Source organism: Magnolia sinica, chromosome 15, assembly GCF_029962835.1.
Source record: "Magnolia sinica isolate HGM2019 chromosome 15, MsV1, whole genome shotgun sequence".
Taxonomy (NCBI): domain Eukaryota; kingdom Viridiplantae; phylum Streptophyta; class Magnoliopsida; order Magnoliales; family Magnoliaceae; genus Magnolia; species Magnolia sinica.
In genome coordinates, this window is record NC_080587.1 from 11,079,001 (window position 1) to 11,095,679 (window position 16,679).

Sequence of the window (16,679 nt, forward strand, 5' to 3'; positions counted from 1 at the left end):
TTTTTTTGAAATTAAGATTTTTCATTCCATGAAAAGTGGTTACAAAAGATTGTATACAATTTAGGTTCAGCAGTTCTAAAATAGCCTGCCAGAACCTATCATCTGACTATCCACTGCACAATGCAAAAAACCAAGCAACGAGGACCCGACAGAGCTAACTTCTAAGGGCACCCAAGCCCACCCTGTCTAGGAAGATGAGGCCCCTAACCTCCCAAGGGACCTCGACGACAGAGAGAATGGGTGGAGGATTGGGAGCCGCTGCCCAATCTAGCCAACCTATCTGTCGACCCATTCCCCTCCCTAAGAATATGGCGGAATTCGACTTCCCTGTCCTTCTGGAGAGAGTTGATCCTGCTCAGCCAATACCTCCATTTCCACCCCGGGCTGGTCGCTCCAGTAAGGAAATTGATCACCATCAGAGAGTCAGACTCGATGATGATCCTTTTGAAGCCCTTCTTAAGACATAGGAACAACCCATCATGAATGGCCCTGATTTCGGCTCGGGTGTTAGAGGCCCTGCCATACCCCTCTGCATCCTGCCCTCTGCAAATCCCGCCCCCTCCCGCGAGACCTGGGTTTCCCCTGGCGGAGCCATCTATGTTCATTTTTACCCAACCGTCAGGGGGCTTCATTCATCTAACAAGAATGACTTTAGGCTCGGGCGGGTGGGACACTTGATGACGTAAACCCAAACGAGATAGGAACTGGTTGTCGGAGTGGAGATGGGAGCGCTCTGGTAACCATCTGTTGGAGATCGCGTGGAGCCAAGCTAACACCCAAGACACTTGCACCTGAAATGTGGGGTGGTTGCCTTCAAACTTGGCATGGTTCCTACCCCTCCATAGTTCTTAAATGTGCCTGAAAAAGTTCTTGTTATAGCTTTAACTGTGGGAAAACTCTGGGCTTACTCCAAGTTGGAGGTGTTCAAAAGATTGTTGTTTACCTCTGCTGAATCGGATGTCGGAGATACCTTTCTATTGTCTTTATTCATAGATTCAAAGAGTTTTTTCAGTCTCTTTTTATGATCCGATTTGTACGGGATTCCCAACTACCTATAGAATGCTACGAGACTTTAAAGAAACTTTGATGATTTATCGATCGACTTATATCCCGTACTCATGCTTGCTTCGGCATCATGTTATCTCGGATGGGGTTGATATTGTTGTCTGGTCCTGGATGCTATTTTCAAGAATTTTTTTACAACTTCTTTATAATCTTATTCTTATTGTTCCCTTAATAGTCTCTCTTGTTCTTCTCTACTAACTGCGGAGGTAGTTTCCTTACTTAAACCCTTTTTTAATTATAATAGGCTCACTTTTATATCTTCTGTGATTGATTATATTGGTTGTAGTTATAGGGGAAGGGGTGGAAATAGTATTTGTATTTGAGTCGAGAATGGCTTGAAATAAATTTCAGACTTCTTGATGAGCTTTGCTACATGGGGCAACATCTCCTCCCCGATAAGCCAAATGTAATTTTAACCGATTTATTTTGTATACAAATAATTTCCACACAACTTGCATTGCAAATTTATCTTTCCATCTTGGGGGTAGACTTAGGCTTCATAATCCCAAATATTTACTGATGGATCATCTTCCGATGACATATCTATATGTGTGTATTTTGAAAGAAAAAAATGGTAATGTTAAGGTAACATAAATAATTAAGGAATGAAGATAAATAAATGCAATCAGCCAACCATATGAGATTTAAGCAATACCAACTAATTTAAAAGCATAAAAAAAGAGAAAAATATCCATCCACCCATCAAATATTACAATTTAAGTCTACAAAAAATAATTGTCAAAATCCTGTTGTAAGCAAATGCAAGAGAAATAGAAGATAATGTCTTATCCTACTTCATACAATTGTTGCAGGTACTGTCTAATTGCTTGTTACTGTTCTCTTCCTCAAACTCCTCATCAACAGAGTTTTCTTTTATCTAGATTGGACTTAGCCAATCTTGTGTACAAATGAACACTTCAATTGATTCTGGTGTAAGTGAGCTTTGATACTTGTTCATAACCCCACTCCGGTACTAAAAGCATATTCTAATGCCATAGTTGAAATTGGAATTGATAATATGTCTCGTGCCGTTAATGAGAGCACAGGGTATTGTGAATCACGAGCTTTCGATTTCCACTAGTCTAAAATATGAAATTATTCATCTTTATACTTTATAAGTAGCTCCTTGAGATAGTGGTCAAGTTCTGTTTGGGTTGTCTGCATTTGAGTTTCAACCTATGCTATGAAAGACATAAAATCATTAATCGTATTTTGTTGTTCATCAACACTAGAACTGGAACTTACTTTAGGAGTTAAACCTACGGTTACAGTCTTATCTTTTGCGGTGCCCAAAGTTTGTACATAAAAATCGTACAAATCATCAATTGCATCATAAATCTTATTGGCCTCAGTACTACTCTTCTCACTATATAACTTATTAAAGATGAATATAACCATGAACATCTTGTATCGAGGATCAAGAGCGACTGCAACAGCTATTATCAGACTACACTCAGACTAATACTTATCAAACTTTAACTGCATATGCATAGTTATTAATTATAAAAAGTCTGGTCTACTACGACTTATATACAAAACATTTTTTACTCTTCAAAGTTCTGGCAGAAATATATTTGTTGTTGGATACTTGCTTCCGTAAAATTTCTTTGTTGTATCGTAAAAAACTGAAAGGAACTTGCGAACTGCTTTAGCCCTTTTCTAACCCTTAATTTTCATGGTCAACCCTGTATCAAACAGAATCCCATGGTTGACCGCGACAGTGTGAATGTTTGTGCGTGTGAGGAATGCTATAAAGCCCCATAGGGCTTCATTCCTCACAATTCTTCACTTCCAAATAACCCTCCATCTCTCTCCAAACCCTAGTGATTCCCTAGACATGATTAAAGACCCTACTTATATAGGTTTTGCTTAAACCTACCTAAGAAACTTCAGGTTAAAGCCATTTTTCACAAAAAAAACTATAAAAATTAGAGAAATAAGCATACCTATAAATATATAGCACATGAATATGCATTGAATGTCTATTCACTATTGCAAATGTATGGCTATGTATAACATTAATTTTCCATGCAAAAATTCCATCTTCTAATAGCTTTTTAAATCGAACCTGTGCTAAGAAACCTCCAAGAGCTGGACCAATAATCAATCCTATGCCCCATGCTGTACTAACCTGATATGATATGATTGGAAGGTTATTATTCATTGATAATGATAATGCTCCGATAGGGCTTGAATTTTGCTAGCATTGCACATGTACATTCGTTGCCTATCCCCTATGGTCAACCACATGCTCACCCAGACTGTTCATCTAGTAGCCTCTTTTGGATAGGACATATGGAAAAATTCAAATTATTATTCCCCATCTATTCAAAATTGTTGAAATGTTGATGATGGTTTAGCTGTCCTTTGTATGGATGCTTACGATGTGGAAGAAGGCTTTTGTCATGTAGCCCTTTCACTAGATCAATTTACTAGCCAGAACAACGACAAGGCAAAATGGGTGAGCAGTAGTGGATAGCAATTAATGCTAGAAAACCTCTAATATCTATACATGGCATGCAAAGATAAAAGAAAGTTTCTTACAAGTGATAATGCCAAAGCTTGATATTCTTTTCGACAAACTTCCGAAGCATATGCCTGGAGACATACTAAAATGAGGAATTTTAGAATATTTGAAGTGAATAAAAGTATATTTGGTTGCACCAAATTTCATGAAATATCATTAAATTCGACATGAAATTAGACTTAGTAATCATGATATTTGGTGCAACCAAACATACTTTAAACAAAATAAGGAAATGAAATAGTGCGCTAGTGAACAATAGTAGTGCTTGATTGCATAATCATAGAAATTTAGATTAATTTTATTGACATTTGAAATATGGTGCTCTATTTGTTCAATATAACTGTAACATAAGCCATTGATCAGGCAGGCCGACAATGGTATGGATTATGAATGAATATATATATCATTTTCATATAATCTTAACCACCCTCCTAAAATGTATAATTACTATATATGAATGGTACATAACTGATAGGGCTTTATCAAGTAGTTATATCTTCCAATGTAGGTGATTTCTAACATACAAACCATCTATCACTAAGCCTACTATAGAAAATTCTCGATTTAAAAGGTGTACCCTTATCGGGCCAAGTAGACCATTGAAACATCCAAGAAGAAACCTCATTGAAATCGCCATCCAAAAGCTTGTACTTAGGCCAAAGAGAGTGTTGAACACAACCCTGAAACAAAATCATGCATGGATGAAAAAATTTAAATAAGATGAAAAAGGTCAGCACTTAATTCATGTAGAAGTTTGAATCTAATAGATAAGAAAATATCAAGTCATACTAACACTGAAACGGTGCCAATAATTATAATAGGTTTTCGTCCATATCGATCTGCCATTATTCCCCAAAAGACAGAAGTTAAAGCTCTCCCGATCATAAAAGCGGCTCCTTCAAGAAATAAAAAGATTTTATTTTCATTGTATTGTCGACTGTAAAATCTAAAATATTACTCTCTCAAATATACTCACCTACATAACCTGCATAAAAGCCGATATCTTGTTCACTTTTGGCAATATGAAAGTCTCTTATCTGCACAAATTATGAAAATACATTATAGAAATAAACAACGAAACATGAAGTTAAGCAATTATAAAATATTGCTAAGAGCAATGATGTCTTCTTTTTATAATTTCCACAAAGTAAGTTAGAAAAGAAGCACTATAAGAGCATATGGTGTAATTGGAAATAGTATTCATTACATAAAGTATATATTAGAACACCCTCTTAGGCTAATGAGTGTTGGAATTTAAATGAAAAAGATATATTGATATTTGAACATAAATTCTAGATTTTGTTTGTTGTTTCATGGTCCCGATACCTTTACAGGGCTATTTGGATTGGTTCAAATAAAACAAAAGGAATTGAGAAATGAAATCAATTTATTCAGATGCGAATGTTTTCCCCGTTTGCGAAAGACATAAGGATTGAAGAAATCAATTTTATTTTTCTTAGATTTCATCTATAAAAGGTCATATTCTTTCTACTCTCAGACCTCAGGAAAAAGAAACATCTTCCGTTTTTTTTTTTTCATACCTTTCCTCAATGATGATGTTTTTCTTCCCTTTTGGTTTCCACCAATCCAAACAAGTGTCTCGTTTTGCCTTAACTGATTTAGAAAAGGATACTCAGAACATTCTTATTCTTTCTCTAACATATTGAATGACTCTCTCATGTGATTTTTTTGCAACCGTTAGTTCTGGTGACTCCATCTTAGTCTTTACCTTGTCATCTATAATAACTCCCTCAATTCCGAAGTGCCCAAGTCACTCAACTCCAAGTGGAGGTTTTAGTCCAATTAACGATATGGATTCTCTTTCTTCTTTCTTCATTTAGTTCTGCTTGGAATCTCTTCCAAGGCGCGATGCTAAAATATGAAAAAAAAAAAAAAAAAAAATCCGTTTTCACCAGAGCCACTCACTAACAAATATTTTATCTTGTATCTTTAACTTTTCATATTGATGATGAATTATTTCTATTTTTTTCTCTCCTAAGTTTGGAAAACGATAGTCTTTCAAAGAATTCTATTGTGCAAGTACTATTTAAAATTTTTTAAAAAAGTGATTGTTAAGAACGAATTCATTTCCTTGAATTTTCAAGCTAACCTCTGATTAGGAACAAAAAATTTCTCAAATTAGGGATCAATTCCCAGCTGAAAATTGTTTTTAAGGTTTTCCATGGTTCTGAACATTAGATTTACCCTACTCACATATTCTATTTTCAGACGACTACTTTTTTGGGATTCCAAGTAACCCCTTAGTGAATGGCTTTTGAACCACTGGCCATCCAAGGTGGAGCCCACTAGATTGCCAACCCTAAATCAACCATCAAGTTGGCCACACTGATGTTAGAAGATCGCTCAACTCTACCATATTGTTTCTTTCCAAAATCATCCTTACTAGTATTAAAAACTTTTGAAATTATGCAAAAGAAGACTTTCAATTATCATCCGACTTCTAATTATCTATTTCTCCTAAAATCTCATGTATATGTTTGTAATTCTTGCTGACCCAATGAGAAATTTTTAAATGGTTGAATTTCAAGAGTGATTAGCATATGTTGTGTTTGGCTGTGGAAAAATATCATGAAATTTCATTGTATTTCATGATTAATTAGTCTAATTTGATGTAAAATATCATGAAAATTTGTGATATTTAGGGAAACCAAACACACCCTTAGGAATTTCAATTCATATTTGCATAGGTTTGCAATATCAAGCGATAGAAGGATTTGTACTGCAATACGTACCATAGTTCGAAAACTCAAAATCTCAACTCGACTTGAAGTTTAACTGGGTTGGATGGACTTAAAAGACTTGATCTGACTCGACCAGATATTTAATAATTATAAATAATTTTTTTTTATAATTACTAATACATATTTAAAATAGTTACTAGGTGGCTAAGAAATATAGAATTATCAATAGCTCATTGAATATTGCATTGGTTAAATTCATTGTCCCTCTTCCTTTTTGCATTTTACATGCCAAACCAGGTGACTCAATTCGAATTCACCCAGTCATATCAAGCCAATCAAGTGGTCAAGTAGAGTGGAGCCAATCAAGTGGTCATTCGAATTCATTGTCCCTCTTCCTTTTTGCATTTTGCAGTGATTAGGCTCCTCGCTGAGTCAACTCGGGCAAGTTAACTCGGTTGAGTTTTGAGTTTAGTCAAGGAATTTTAGAATTATGCTCCCAACCTTGTTTATGCTCTTTCAACTACTAAGATTCTTCAAAAGGACTTCATAGTACTTATAATCATCACCATCATATTATTTAGATTTATAACGAAAGTTATGGTATAAGTTTTACATTGGTTGAAAACTTTATGCAAACCTTACTTCTTCCAGGCCGCAAACTGGCAATGAACAGAAAACTCCCATAGCCACAATGTAATAGACTATTATACAAGTTGATCATAATCAAGTGCTATCTAATAGTCTATTACATAGGTTGATTAAAATACTTATATTTTTTTATTCATCATGTCCCACATTTTTTTTTTCTTCACATCAGTCATTCTTTTGTTATAAAATATTGAGTTGTCTTTGGATGCACAAGGTGATTGGATGGCAAATGTTTAGTTATTTTAGAGAAAATTTTTTAATGTCTCCAAGTATTCTTAATGAGAAAGTCATTCAAAATTCTTAGTTATGTTACTTTCAACTCCAACCCATGGCTTTGGCTCGAGGACTCGGATCGACTCAATTGTTCCCAAGTTGCACCATGACTCACCTGAGTTAGGGGGTGATTCATCAAAATTGAGCCAATCAGGCCTATATGCACTACCAACTCGTGATGTCAAACTACATCTGACTCAACCAAGTTCAGGTTGACTTGGATGCGTTGTCAGTCCATGCTCTAACGTTAAGGCCACACAATTGGAATTGGCTTTATTATAGTGTAAAGGTCCCTTGATATGCATTGATACGCTATCTTTTGACAACTCGAGCTTTCAGAGCAAGTGGTAATTCAACATGGTATCAGAGTGGGTCCTACACAGGCTTGATTTTTCAAATCATTTCGTAATTTTGCTTTCACTATGGACAAGTCAGGCACTACTGGTGCCAATAATTTCAAATAACAAGCCTGCCGGTATGCAGGTAAAATGTGAACTCTCCGATGGTAGACAACGGCCTCAATTTCTTTTACTTTTTGTAGTCATTCAATACAAAATAGGGAAAATGACATAAAAGGGTATGGTTATATAATTCAAGAAAATTTGTTGAATTTAATAATGGTGTGTTTGGTTGCACCAGATATTAGGAAATTTTCTGTTCTTCTGCACCAAATTAGGCTAATTAATCATGAAATGCGCACTACAATTGTATGATGGTATGTGTTGTTGTGGGGGGCCTTGAAATGTTTTCTCACATCCAACTGTACATCCGATGTGTCACCTCATCTTATCCCTATTCATCGTTATTGTCGCCAATTCTTGTGAGAACCAATCAGAACGAGTTACTTGTGATTTGGATGGATCCGCGTGGTGTATCTAAAGATCTGTGGAGATATACGAGGAGATCTTTTGATAATACAGCTGGAGTACATCGAGCGATGCCACAATATCGCTTAAGCGGCCGATGGAAGAGCAATCGTGTAGAAGAGGTTAAGAGCAAAGAAGGCCATGTAGTGTCGAACGATTACAGTAACTGTTAGAACATGTGAATGATCTAGATGGCCAAGTAAGGTTATAAATAGGAGATTTCAGCAAGAAAAAAATCATCTCATACCAACCCAATCAAACACAAGCATTATCTTTCAATTTGTCCTTTCAATTACCCATCATTTTACTGTCCTTAGTAAAATCACTTTACTTTATCTATCAAATCAATTACATTTCATAGTGTAATTATTTATTTTCTGCCTGCTATTTACATTATGTAGTGTAATCCATAGCAGTAATCAAGTAGTTGGTAATTTTATCTGTAATTTGAGTCTACGCTCGCACGTTGGATTTAGTTTCCTATACAAGAAGGTGCTTCGCAGCTGTTTCTACGACTGACTTTAAGAACTCCTTTCTCCTTTCTCTTTTATCTATAATGAAAAATCCTTTTATACGGAAGGCAAATGTGTAATCCATCATCAGAGGATGAACCCCACCATTTGAATATCACCTGATCCTGTTTACACATTGAGCGAGTGGCTGAATAGGTGACTGATCTCATCATATCTCAGTTATATACTATTTATTTGCCTATCTTGGTGCTTGGGTTATAATTGTTCGGTTTGAATTGAGCCACAAATTCAATTCTAGCATGCCCGCACTTACTACATGATCAAATTGCCGAAAACAATGAGCAACAACCCCAAGGCCAAAAAACAGTCCAACCCGTGTATCAAGCAAGCTACAAATCAGAGAAACAAGAGTTTTTTCCTACTGTATGCCTCACTTTTAAGCCACATACCTCATCACGCCCATCCAAACTTACCTTACCAAACTAATCCCCTGTTGTATGGTGCACTTTTAGCGGACCAAAATACCCTCGCCATTCCTTTCAAAAGTGGATTGGCTGGTGTGTGAAGATGAGCTCCGAGTTGTACGAGTGGGCCCCACACTTATGTATTTATTATATCCACAACGTTCATCCATATTTTGAGATCATTTTATAGCATTATCCAAAAAGAAAAAAAATCATATCCAAAGATCAACTGGACCACACCACAAATAGCAGCATGGAAATTGATTTTCACCGTTAAAAATTTCGTAGGGCCCACCATAATGTTAATTTTCCATCTAATTTATTCATAAGGTCACAAAGACCTGGATGCAGAGGAAAAACAAATTTCATATTGATCCAAAACTTTTGTGACCCCTATAAGGGTTTCAATGGTAGACATTAAATCCCCCATTGCTTTTTATAGTGTGGTCCACTTGGTAGTTAGATCAGTCTTATTTTTCGTCCCAAGCCTTAATACGAGCTCGCCAAATGGATGGATGGTTTGGATATAATATATACCTCATGATAAGACCCACAGAACTTGTTGATGTCACCAGCCAATTCACTTCCTGTTTTATGCGGCGGTACTACCGTAGGTCCGGTGGTAGTGCCGCGGCTGGCAGTCCTGCTAGCAGCGGGGAGCGTGTTTGGTCCATGGAATTGAATGGTATTGAATTATATTAGATGCGATTAACATCATTATTGCACAATAATTGTATGTCTAGAAATTCCATGGTATTATAGCTATCCAATCTCATGTTTGGGATAAAAATTTTGCTACCTGAAAACACTGGATTAAGCAAAATCATGTTTGGTGGACCATGGAATTGTTATCAATGAACCAAATTCAAAATGGATTTCGTTCACTCGTACACATATATAACTAGAATGACATGTGTAAACGGTGTATGTAGATGGACCACAGGGATATTCACATGCATCAATGTGGGGCCCACATGTGTATTGGATTTCAAAATCCATGGAAATCCTACACGAGACCAAATGCAATTCCATGGGACTAAATGAAATTCCATTCCACTTAATCCCAACCTCTCCAAATGCTGGATGGAATTGCACTGTACCAAATGCAATTCTATCCCACCTAATCCCATCTAATACCCTACGCCAAACGCCCCCTATGACAAGCTCAGATACCTCACTGTCTTGCCTCAAAATTTGAATTGAGTTGACTCAACTGAGTTTCAAGTTGAGTTTGCGAATTTTAGAACTATGCTGGCAACCCAGGCCCTATCCATTTACTAAACAAGTCCAGGATTTAAGACTATGCTCCGATCCAAAACAAATTATAAAAGCCAATGCCCCACATAACTTGCCTTGTTTATCATTGTGCCTTGGTGGATAGTTTTTTTAACAGATTAATCGAAGGGAGAGGAGCCAATGCTAAGTGCTACATCTAGCTACAGATCTGGAATGTTTGTCTGTGGGGTCCACTCATGGATGCCCCATATACCAAAAGTTGCATCAATTGAATGATAGTAGCTGCTAATTGGACATTTTTGTGCATCTAATGTACAGTTGGTTGGACATTTTTCTGATCATTTAAAAAGCTTAAAAGTCCTCCAATCAGTAGCTAGGATCACCAATAGATTTGATCTTGGGGTGTGCTCCATCCATGGTAGGGCCAAACAAAGATGAAGAGAGTGCTTGATAACTTAGATACCGATAATAGCATCAAATACTTTATCATAATTGAAATGTAAGAAGGTTCAAATAGAATAGGAGAGCAGAGATGGCTATTGAGCTCATTCAATAATGTAACATTAGTAGGAAGCTTTCGTAGTGAATTTCATTAACTTCGCGGTCAATTTCAATCAGTTCGCGGTGAATTTTATTCACTTCGCAGTGAATTTCATTCACTTTACGGTCAATTCCATTCACTTTGCGGTGAATTTCCTTCACTTTGCGGTGGATTTTCTTCACTTCGCGGTCAATTACATTAACTTCATTCACTTTGCGGTGAATTTCCTTCACTTCGCGGTCAATTCCCTTCAATTCGCGGTGAATTCCATTCAGTTCATCTACTTCGTGGTGAATTTCATTCACTTCGTAGTCAATTTTATTCACTTCGTGGTGAATTTCCTTCACTTCACGGTTAATTATATTCTATTCGTTCACTTCGCGGTCAAATTCCTTCACTTCATGGTGAATTTACTTCATTTCGGGATCAATTCCATTCACTTCACGGTGAATTTCATTCACTTTGTGGTGAATTTCCTTCACTTCGCAGTGAATTTTCTTCACTTCGTGGTCAATTCCATTCACTTCATTCATATCGCGGTGAATTAAATTTACTTCGCGGTCAATTCCATTCACTTCGCAGTGAATTTCCTTCACTTCGCGGTGAATTCCATTCAATTCATCTACTTTCCTTCACTTCGTAGATTGAAATCTAGGAGTTTTCTAGGGAATCTCCTTCCATGTTGGGGTCCTATGTAGATTGAAATTAGGAAATAATTATTCCTACTTTTATCTCTCATGGATTCGAGGAAGCTTTATGAGAAGTCCGGAGAACTCCGTAGATTCAAAGTAGATATCCCCTAAGGTAGACAGTGATCAACCTTATCATGTACCTCCTTGCACTAGGATTGGATTTATTAACCTTTGAATCATGGGACCTTTGAAGAAATCTATTAGCAACTTTTTTCTATGGTAAGTAGCTCTTAGTAACTATATCTAATCCTGGGAGAGAGAGAGAGAGAGAGAGAGAGAGAGAGAGAGAGAGAGAGAGAGAGAGAGGCTTTGTTTTAATAGGTATGAGGCCCACCAAAACTTTTAATAGGTGTGGGGCCTATCAAAACTTTCAATAGGTGTTGGGCCCACCAAAATCCTAATAGGTGTGGGGTCCACCAAAATTATTCCAATAGGTGTGGGGCCCTTCCAAAATTTCTAAAAAAAAATTGCTAATGGCAGCAGTGTCGCTAGACTTTGGAAGTCTGGGCAGGACTGCCGCCCGGACAGCGGTAGTGCCACCGCAAATTTTTTTTTAAAAATTTTGGATGGGTCCCACTATATTTGTGTACTCTCTCTACTCTCTCTATTTATTTATTTATTTATTTTATTATTATTATTTTTTTACACACCCCCACACACTCACGCGCAGTGGAATTTCACCACCCATGGATACTCGAACCCTTGACCGAGTGTTGAAACTCTGAGAGTCTACCACCTGAGCAAGAGTAGTGTTGAAACTCTCTCTACTCTTGAGTTTTAATAAACTCTCTATTTATTAAAACACCCCCACACGCCTAAACCCTCTCACTAGTCCGGACGAGACTGCTTGCAGATTTACAGATGATGACCGTCTCTATCAGTATAGTCATGGGATATTCTCGTGCTTATTTTAAGTGGGCATCTTTGCACTTTATAGGAAAAAGATTCAATTTGGTCACTACAAACATAGCTAAGTGCATTAATGCTCTATTTAAAGAAGCACGAGAATATCTTGTGACTATGCTGATAGAGATGGTCATCATCTGTAGATCTGCAGGCAGTCCCACCCGGACTTGTGAGAGGGTTTGTTTCATTCACTTCGTAGTTAAATTCTTTTACTTCGCTGTCAATTTCATTCACTTTGCGGTGAATTTCATTCACTTCGTAGTCAATTTCATTCACTTCCTGGTCAATTTCAATTTTCATTCGCTTCACGGTGTATTTCATTCAGTTCGTGGTCAATTTCATTCACTTCGTCCACTTCATGGTCAATTTCATTTATTTCATGGTGAATTTCTTTTACTTTGCGGTCAATTTCATTCACAATTGCTACGGTTATAATCCATAGCCAGAGGGAGCCGCAGCTTTCAGAGATAACATTTCTATTAAAGTAGGGGCATTTTGGTCTAGTAAATGTACGTCCGTATAGTAGGGGAGTGGTCTGGAAAGGTAAGTTTGGAAGGGCTTAATAAGATACGTGGCTTAAAAGTAAGGTATAAAGTGGGAAAAAACTTGAGAAACAATTGGGAAGTGACACCCGCATGAGCTGCAAAACCCTGATTTTTGGTCGAACCCTTCATCCGCACTGATACAAGTCAATGGAGGGCGTCCCCTCTAGAAATTTTCCCCATGGTGTGCCTCCCCAAGTTTTGGATCAAACAGATATTTAGGCTTAGAGACAAAGGTCGGGGACCACATCTGATGGACGGGTTAGATGTCCTGCAAACGTTATATGGGCCCCACAATGGCCTGGTACCCCCATTAGCTATACCACTGATTTTTGGTGCAACCAATCGCACCGAAGACATTTTTTAATTTTATTTTTAATCCGAAAACGTACTTTCTAAAATCCTGCGCCATAGAAGCTGCCGTAGGTAGCATACGTACCATGAAATATAGGAATGGAAATAGAGATGCAATTGGCAAACCTGAAAAATGAAAACATTAGGAGAGAGATTAGGATTTAGAACACAGTAACTTGTAAAAAAAAATGCATGGCTAAGAAGCTAACATGGGACACGTGTGAGATATGTTCCATTGATTAATTGAGGCCCACCTGGAACTTGTCGTCGATAAAAAATCAGGCTGGTCCATTGATACCGTGGGCCACCCATATGAAGAAAATTGAAGTTGAACTGTATTCTTCATACACAGGTGGTTTGGACCATTAAATTTGTGTATCTGACCAATTTCTGTCACCATCCATTTGATGGCCACTGATTGAATGGTTAGGATTGCTCAATTTAGTGCAGTTCCAGGATATGATCCATCTACTATGGGCCTGACAAATTGGATGGTCTGGATTGGGGTAGATATATGCATGTGTCAATGTTCAGTAATCTTGACCGTTGGTATGTTGATTTCCATTGTGGATGAAGAATGCCCCAAAAAATCTACCGAGATCAAGACCACTATCTGTTGGGCCAGATAATGAACGCACCCTGCCCCATAAATCTCCTCTATTAATGGACAATCCTATCCATCAAAGTTGGGCCTTTTTCTCAGATGAATGTGGACTGTCTATTTACAGGCCACGAATTGAAGGGTTACGAAAGATAATCATAATTCGTCTTGTCAGCAGTCTAGATAGAATGATTATCTTGATCTAAATAAGAAAATTTGGAATAAATCTACAGCATCAACGGTTCGGATTGTCTATCAACAAAAGATATGGGCCATGCGGATCAATGGCAGATTCAAAAGAGCTGGTGCAATGACTGGTCCGAAGGGGACCAAGCAAGTGTTATCTCTGGCCTTAAATTGCTGAGTTAGCAATCTCCCAAAGCAAATGCAATTCAACAATTGAATTCAGTCGCAGTAACTCCCATTCATTTTGAGACCGTTTGGCTGTACCACCAAATCCTGATTTGGGTACGATTCGGTCGATACCATCAAGGCAGACCATCGTTATAAGAAATTTGTGTCCGAGACAAGCTATCCATGGTGTTTGAATAATCAAAACATGCAGTAGAATTGAGTAGGATGAGGATAGCTTATTTTGAAAAGATGGAATAAAGTTTAGAAAATCATACGAGAGAGCATATTCAAAGGAGAGCATTCCACATGCATCAATATGTTAAATGTGGCATATGTTCAACCATTTATTTTCAAACACATCACAATTGGTGTATGTATCGCTAGAGCTTGGCATGGGACAACTCGACTCGGCAAACTTGACCTGTCCGACTCGTTTAGAGCTGACTCGATCCGAACCGAGTGGGTGAGTCGATTCGAATCGTGTTGACTTCGTCCAATCCAAACTAAAACCGAGTTGAGTTTGAGTTACCCAAGTAACTCAACTCGACTCGACCCGAAATCCAACTCGGTACTAACTTGACTCAATCTAAAACTCCGAAACTCAACTCGTGTGTGTGTGTATATGTGTGTGTGTGTGTGTGTGTGTGTGTGTGTATAAAATCTAAGATGCTGATGGAGAGGCTGCATTTCTGGCAAGTGAATCTAGGTCTTGAGTCGTGATTTCAGCCCATGGATACCTGTTGCACCAGACCTGTTTCGATGCCAACTTGACCAGACTCAGTGCTGACTCGACTCGATACTCTTGATCGAGTCGGACTTGGTCCGGATTAGTACAGGCCAAACCCGAACTCGGTACCGAGTCAAGTCGAGTTCGGATCAAGCCTATTTTAAAACCGGATCTGAGTCGGATCAGCCCTAACTCGTTCCGACTTGACTCAATGCCCGCCTCTATGTATTGCTATTAAACTTAAAGCATCATATATTAATGAACATGTGCCGTAAATGCTACATCTACTACCGTCTATTTTAAACATCTCATATATATTGTATTTTATTTCTATAGAATATTTCACAAACAACAAATAAAATAATTAATCCAGGACAACACAATCTAAATAGCTTATGCATGACAAAATGACAAAATAACATGTGCAAGATCATCTTTAAAGCGTTGCTTATATGTTCATGATCAGCTCTTACCAGTGCAAAGTATCACGATCCAAATATACAAGAATTCCTTAAAAGGGATTCCTCGCCGTTCTTCATTGATCTGATCTTGCTTACAACCAGGGCAATTCTCATAGTACACTTTCTCCAACAGCGGTACTTCCATCTCCGCCATTGAAATGATGTCAAACAGGAATTGGACTAAAACCCAATACCCCCCTTTTGTTTTTAAACCTTTGCAATGCTTTTCTTAGTAGAATAAGAGCAAAAAATCTTTTCTAAAATCATGAAAAAGAAAGGTAGGGATCTCTGTCTAATGTAGCCACTTGAGCAGAGCTAATCAAAATTCAAATCCATTTGGAAAACACAACCAAACATCTCAATCTGACCGTTGACGAAAGCTATATATATGCATCATTGCATATGTCATTTGGTGCAAGAAGTCCACATTAATCAACAAAAAAAGTACATTCACATGCAATCGCTCTCAATGCATCCGGAGAGAAGCAAATTACAACTCAAACACATGATTCCTCCTTTTCTTTATTATAATTGGCCATGGACCGAAACTGATTATACATTGAATGTTGGATAAAGAATGCCCTGATTAATTCCTTTGAGGTTGATGGCCTTCTTTTATTAAAGAATAAAAGAAGAGATATAATGCATGATACTCGAGGCCACCATATGCACATCATACTCAGATTTGATATATTGCAAGTGGGGCCTGCGATCTGGTGATCCAGTCCGCTCATTAGTCGGCCTCAAAGAGGTAGGAAAATCTAATATCTTAGATTTCTATTTTTCGGGCAATTTTCGATTCAAAGTGGTCCCGAGTGGTATTTCTCTTACTGATCGCTGATTTACGAGATGAAAAAACAAAAAAAAAAAAAGAGGTTAGGATTACTTTAAGGAGATTTGGGGCATGGTTAATCCATGTTGGGGCAACAAACCAATGGTCTAGATCATTGGATCATTGGCTCCACTTGCTAAGAAAAGTGACGAGGATTTACTGCCTAAGGCGAGGAAGTTCCTGTGCTGGAAATCTAGGTGGGCCCACCATGATGTTTGTGAGAAATCCATCCCGTCCATCCATTTTCTGAGATCATTTTAGGATTTGGGACCAAAAGTGAATAGGATCCAAGACTCAAGTGGGCCGCAATAAAGGAAAACGTGTGTAGGGAAATTCCAACCATTGAAACTTCCCTGCCTCGACAGTGATGTTTAAATCCTATCCATACCTTTCATAACGTCATTCCTACTGAGAT

General features: G+C 37.7%; 1 protein-coding gene across 1 annotated transcript in view; it reads right to left on the reverse strand.

The window, feature by feature from the left end:
* The window catches only part of LOC131227427 (protein ZINC INDUCED FACILITATOR 1-like), a 41,945-nt gene extending 26,122 nt beyond the window's left edge, over window positions 1-15,823 (reverse strand). Inside the window, exons 1-7 of the mRNA XM_058223236.1 lie at window positions 15,445-15,823; window positions 13,375-13,415; window positions 4,569-4,629; window positions 4,386-4,488; window positions 4,170-4,272; window positions 3,610-3,663; window positions 3,134-3,196 (exon numbers count right to left, since the gene is read on the reverse strand). Of these exons, the coding sequence (XP_058079219.1) occupies window positions 3,134-3,196; window positions 3,610-3,663; window positions 4,170-4,272; window positions 4,386-4,488; window positions 4,569-4,629; window positions 13,375-13,415; window positions 15,445-15,586 (567 nt within the window). The 5' untranslated portion in view covers window positions 15,587-15,823. The remainder of the gene's footprint in view (window positions 1-3,133; window positions 3,197-3,609; window positions 3,664-4,169; window positions 4,273-4,385; window positions 4,489-4,568; window positions 4,630-13,374; window positions 13,416-15,444) is intronic.
* Window positions 15,824-16,679: the final 856 nt, after the last annotated feature.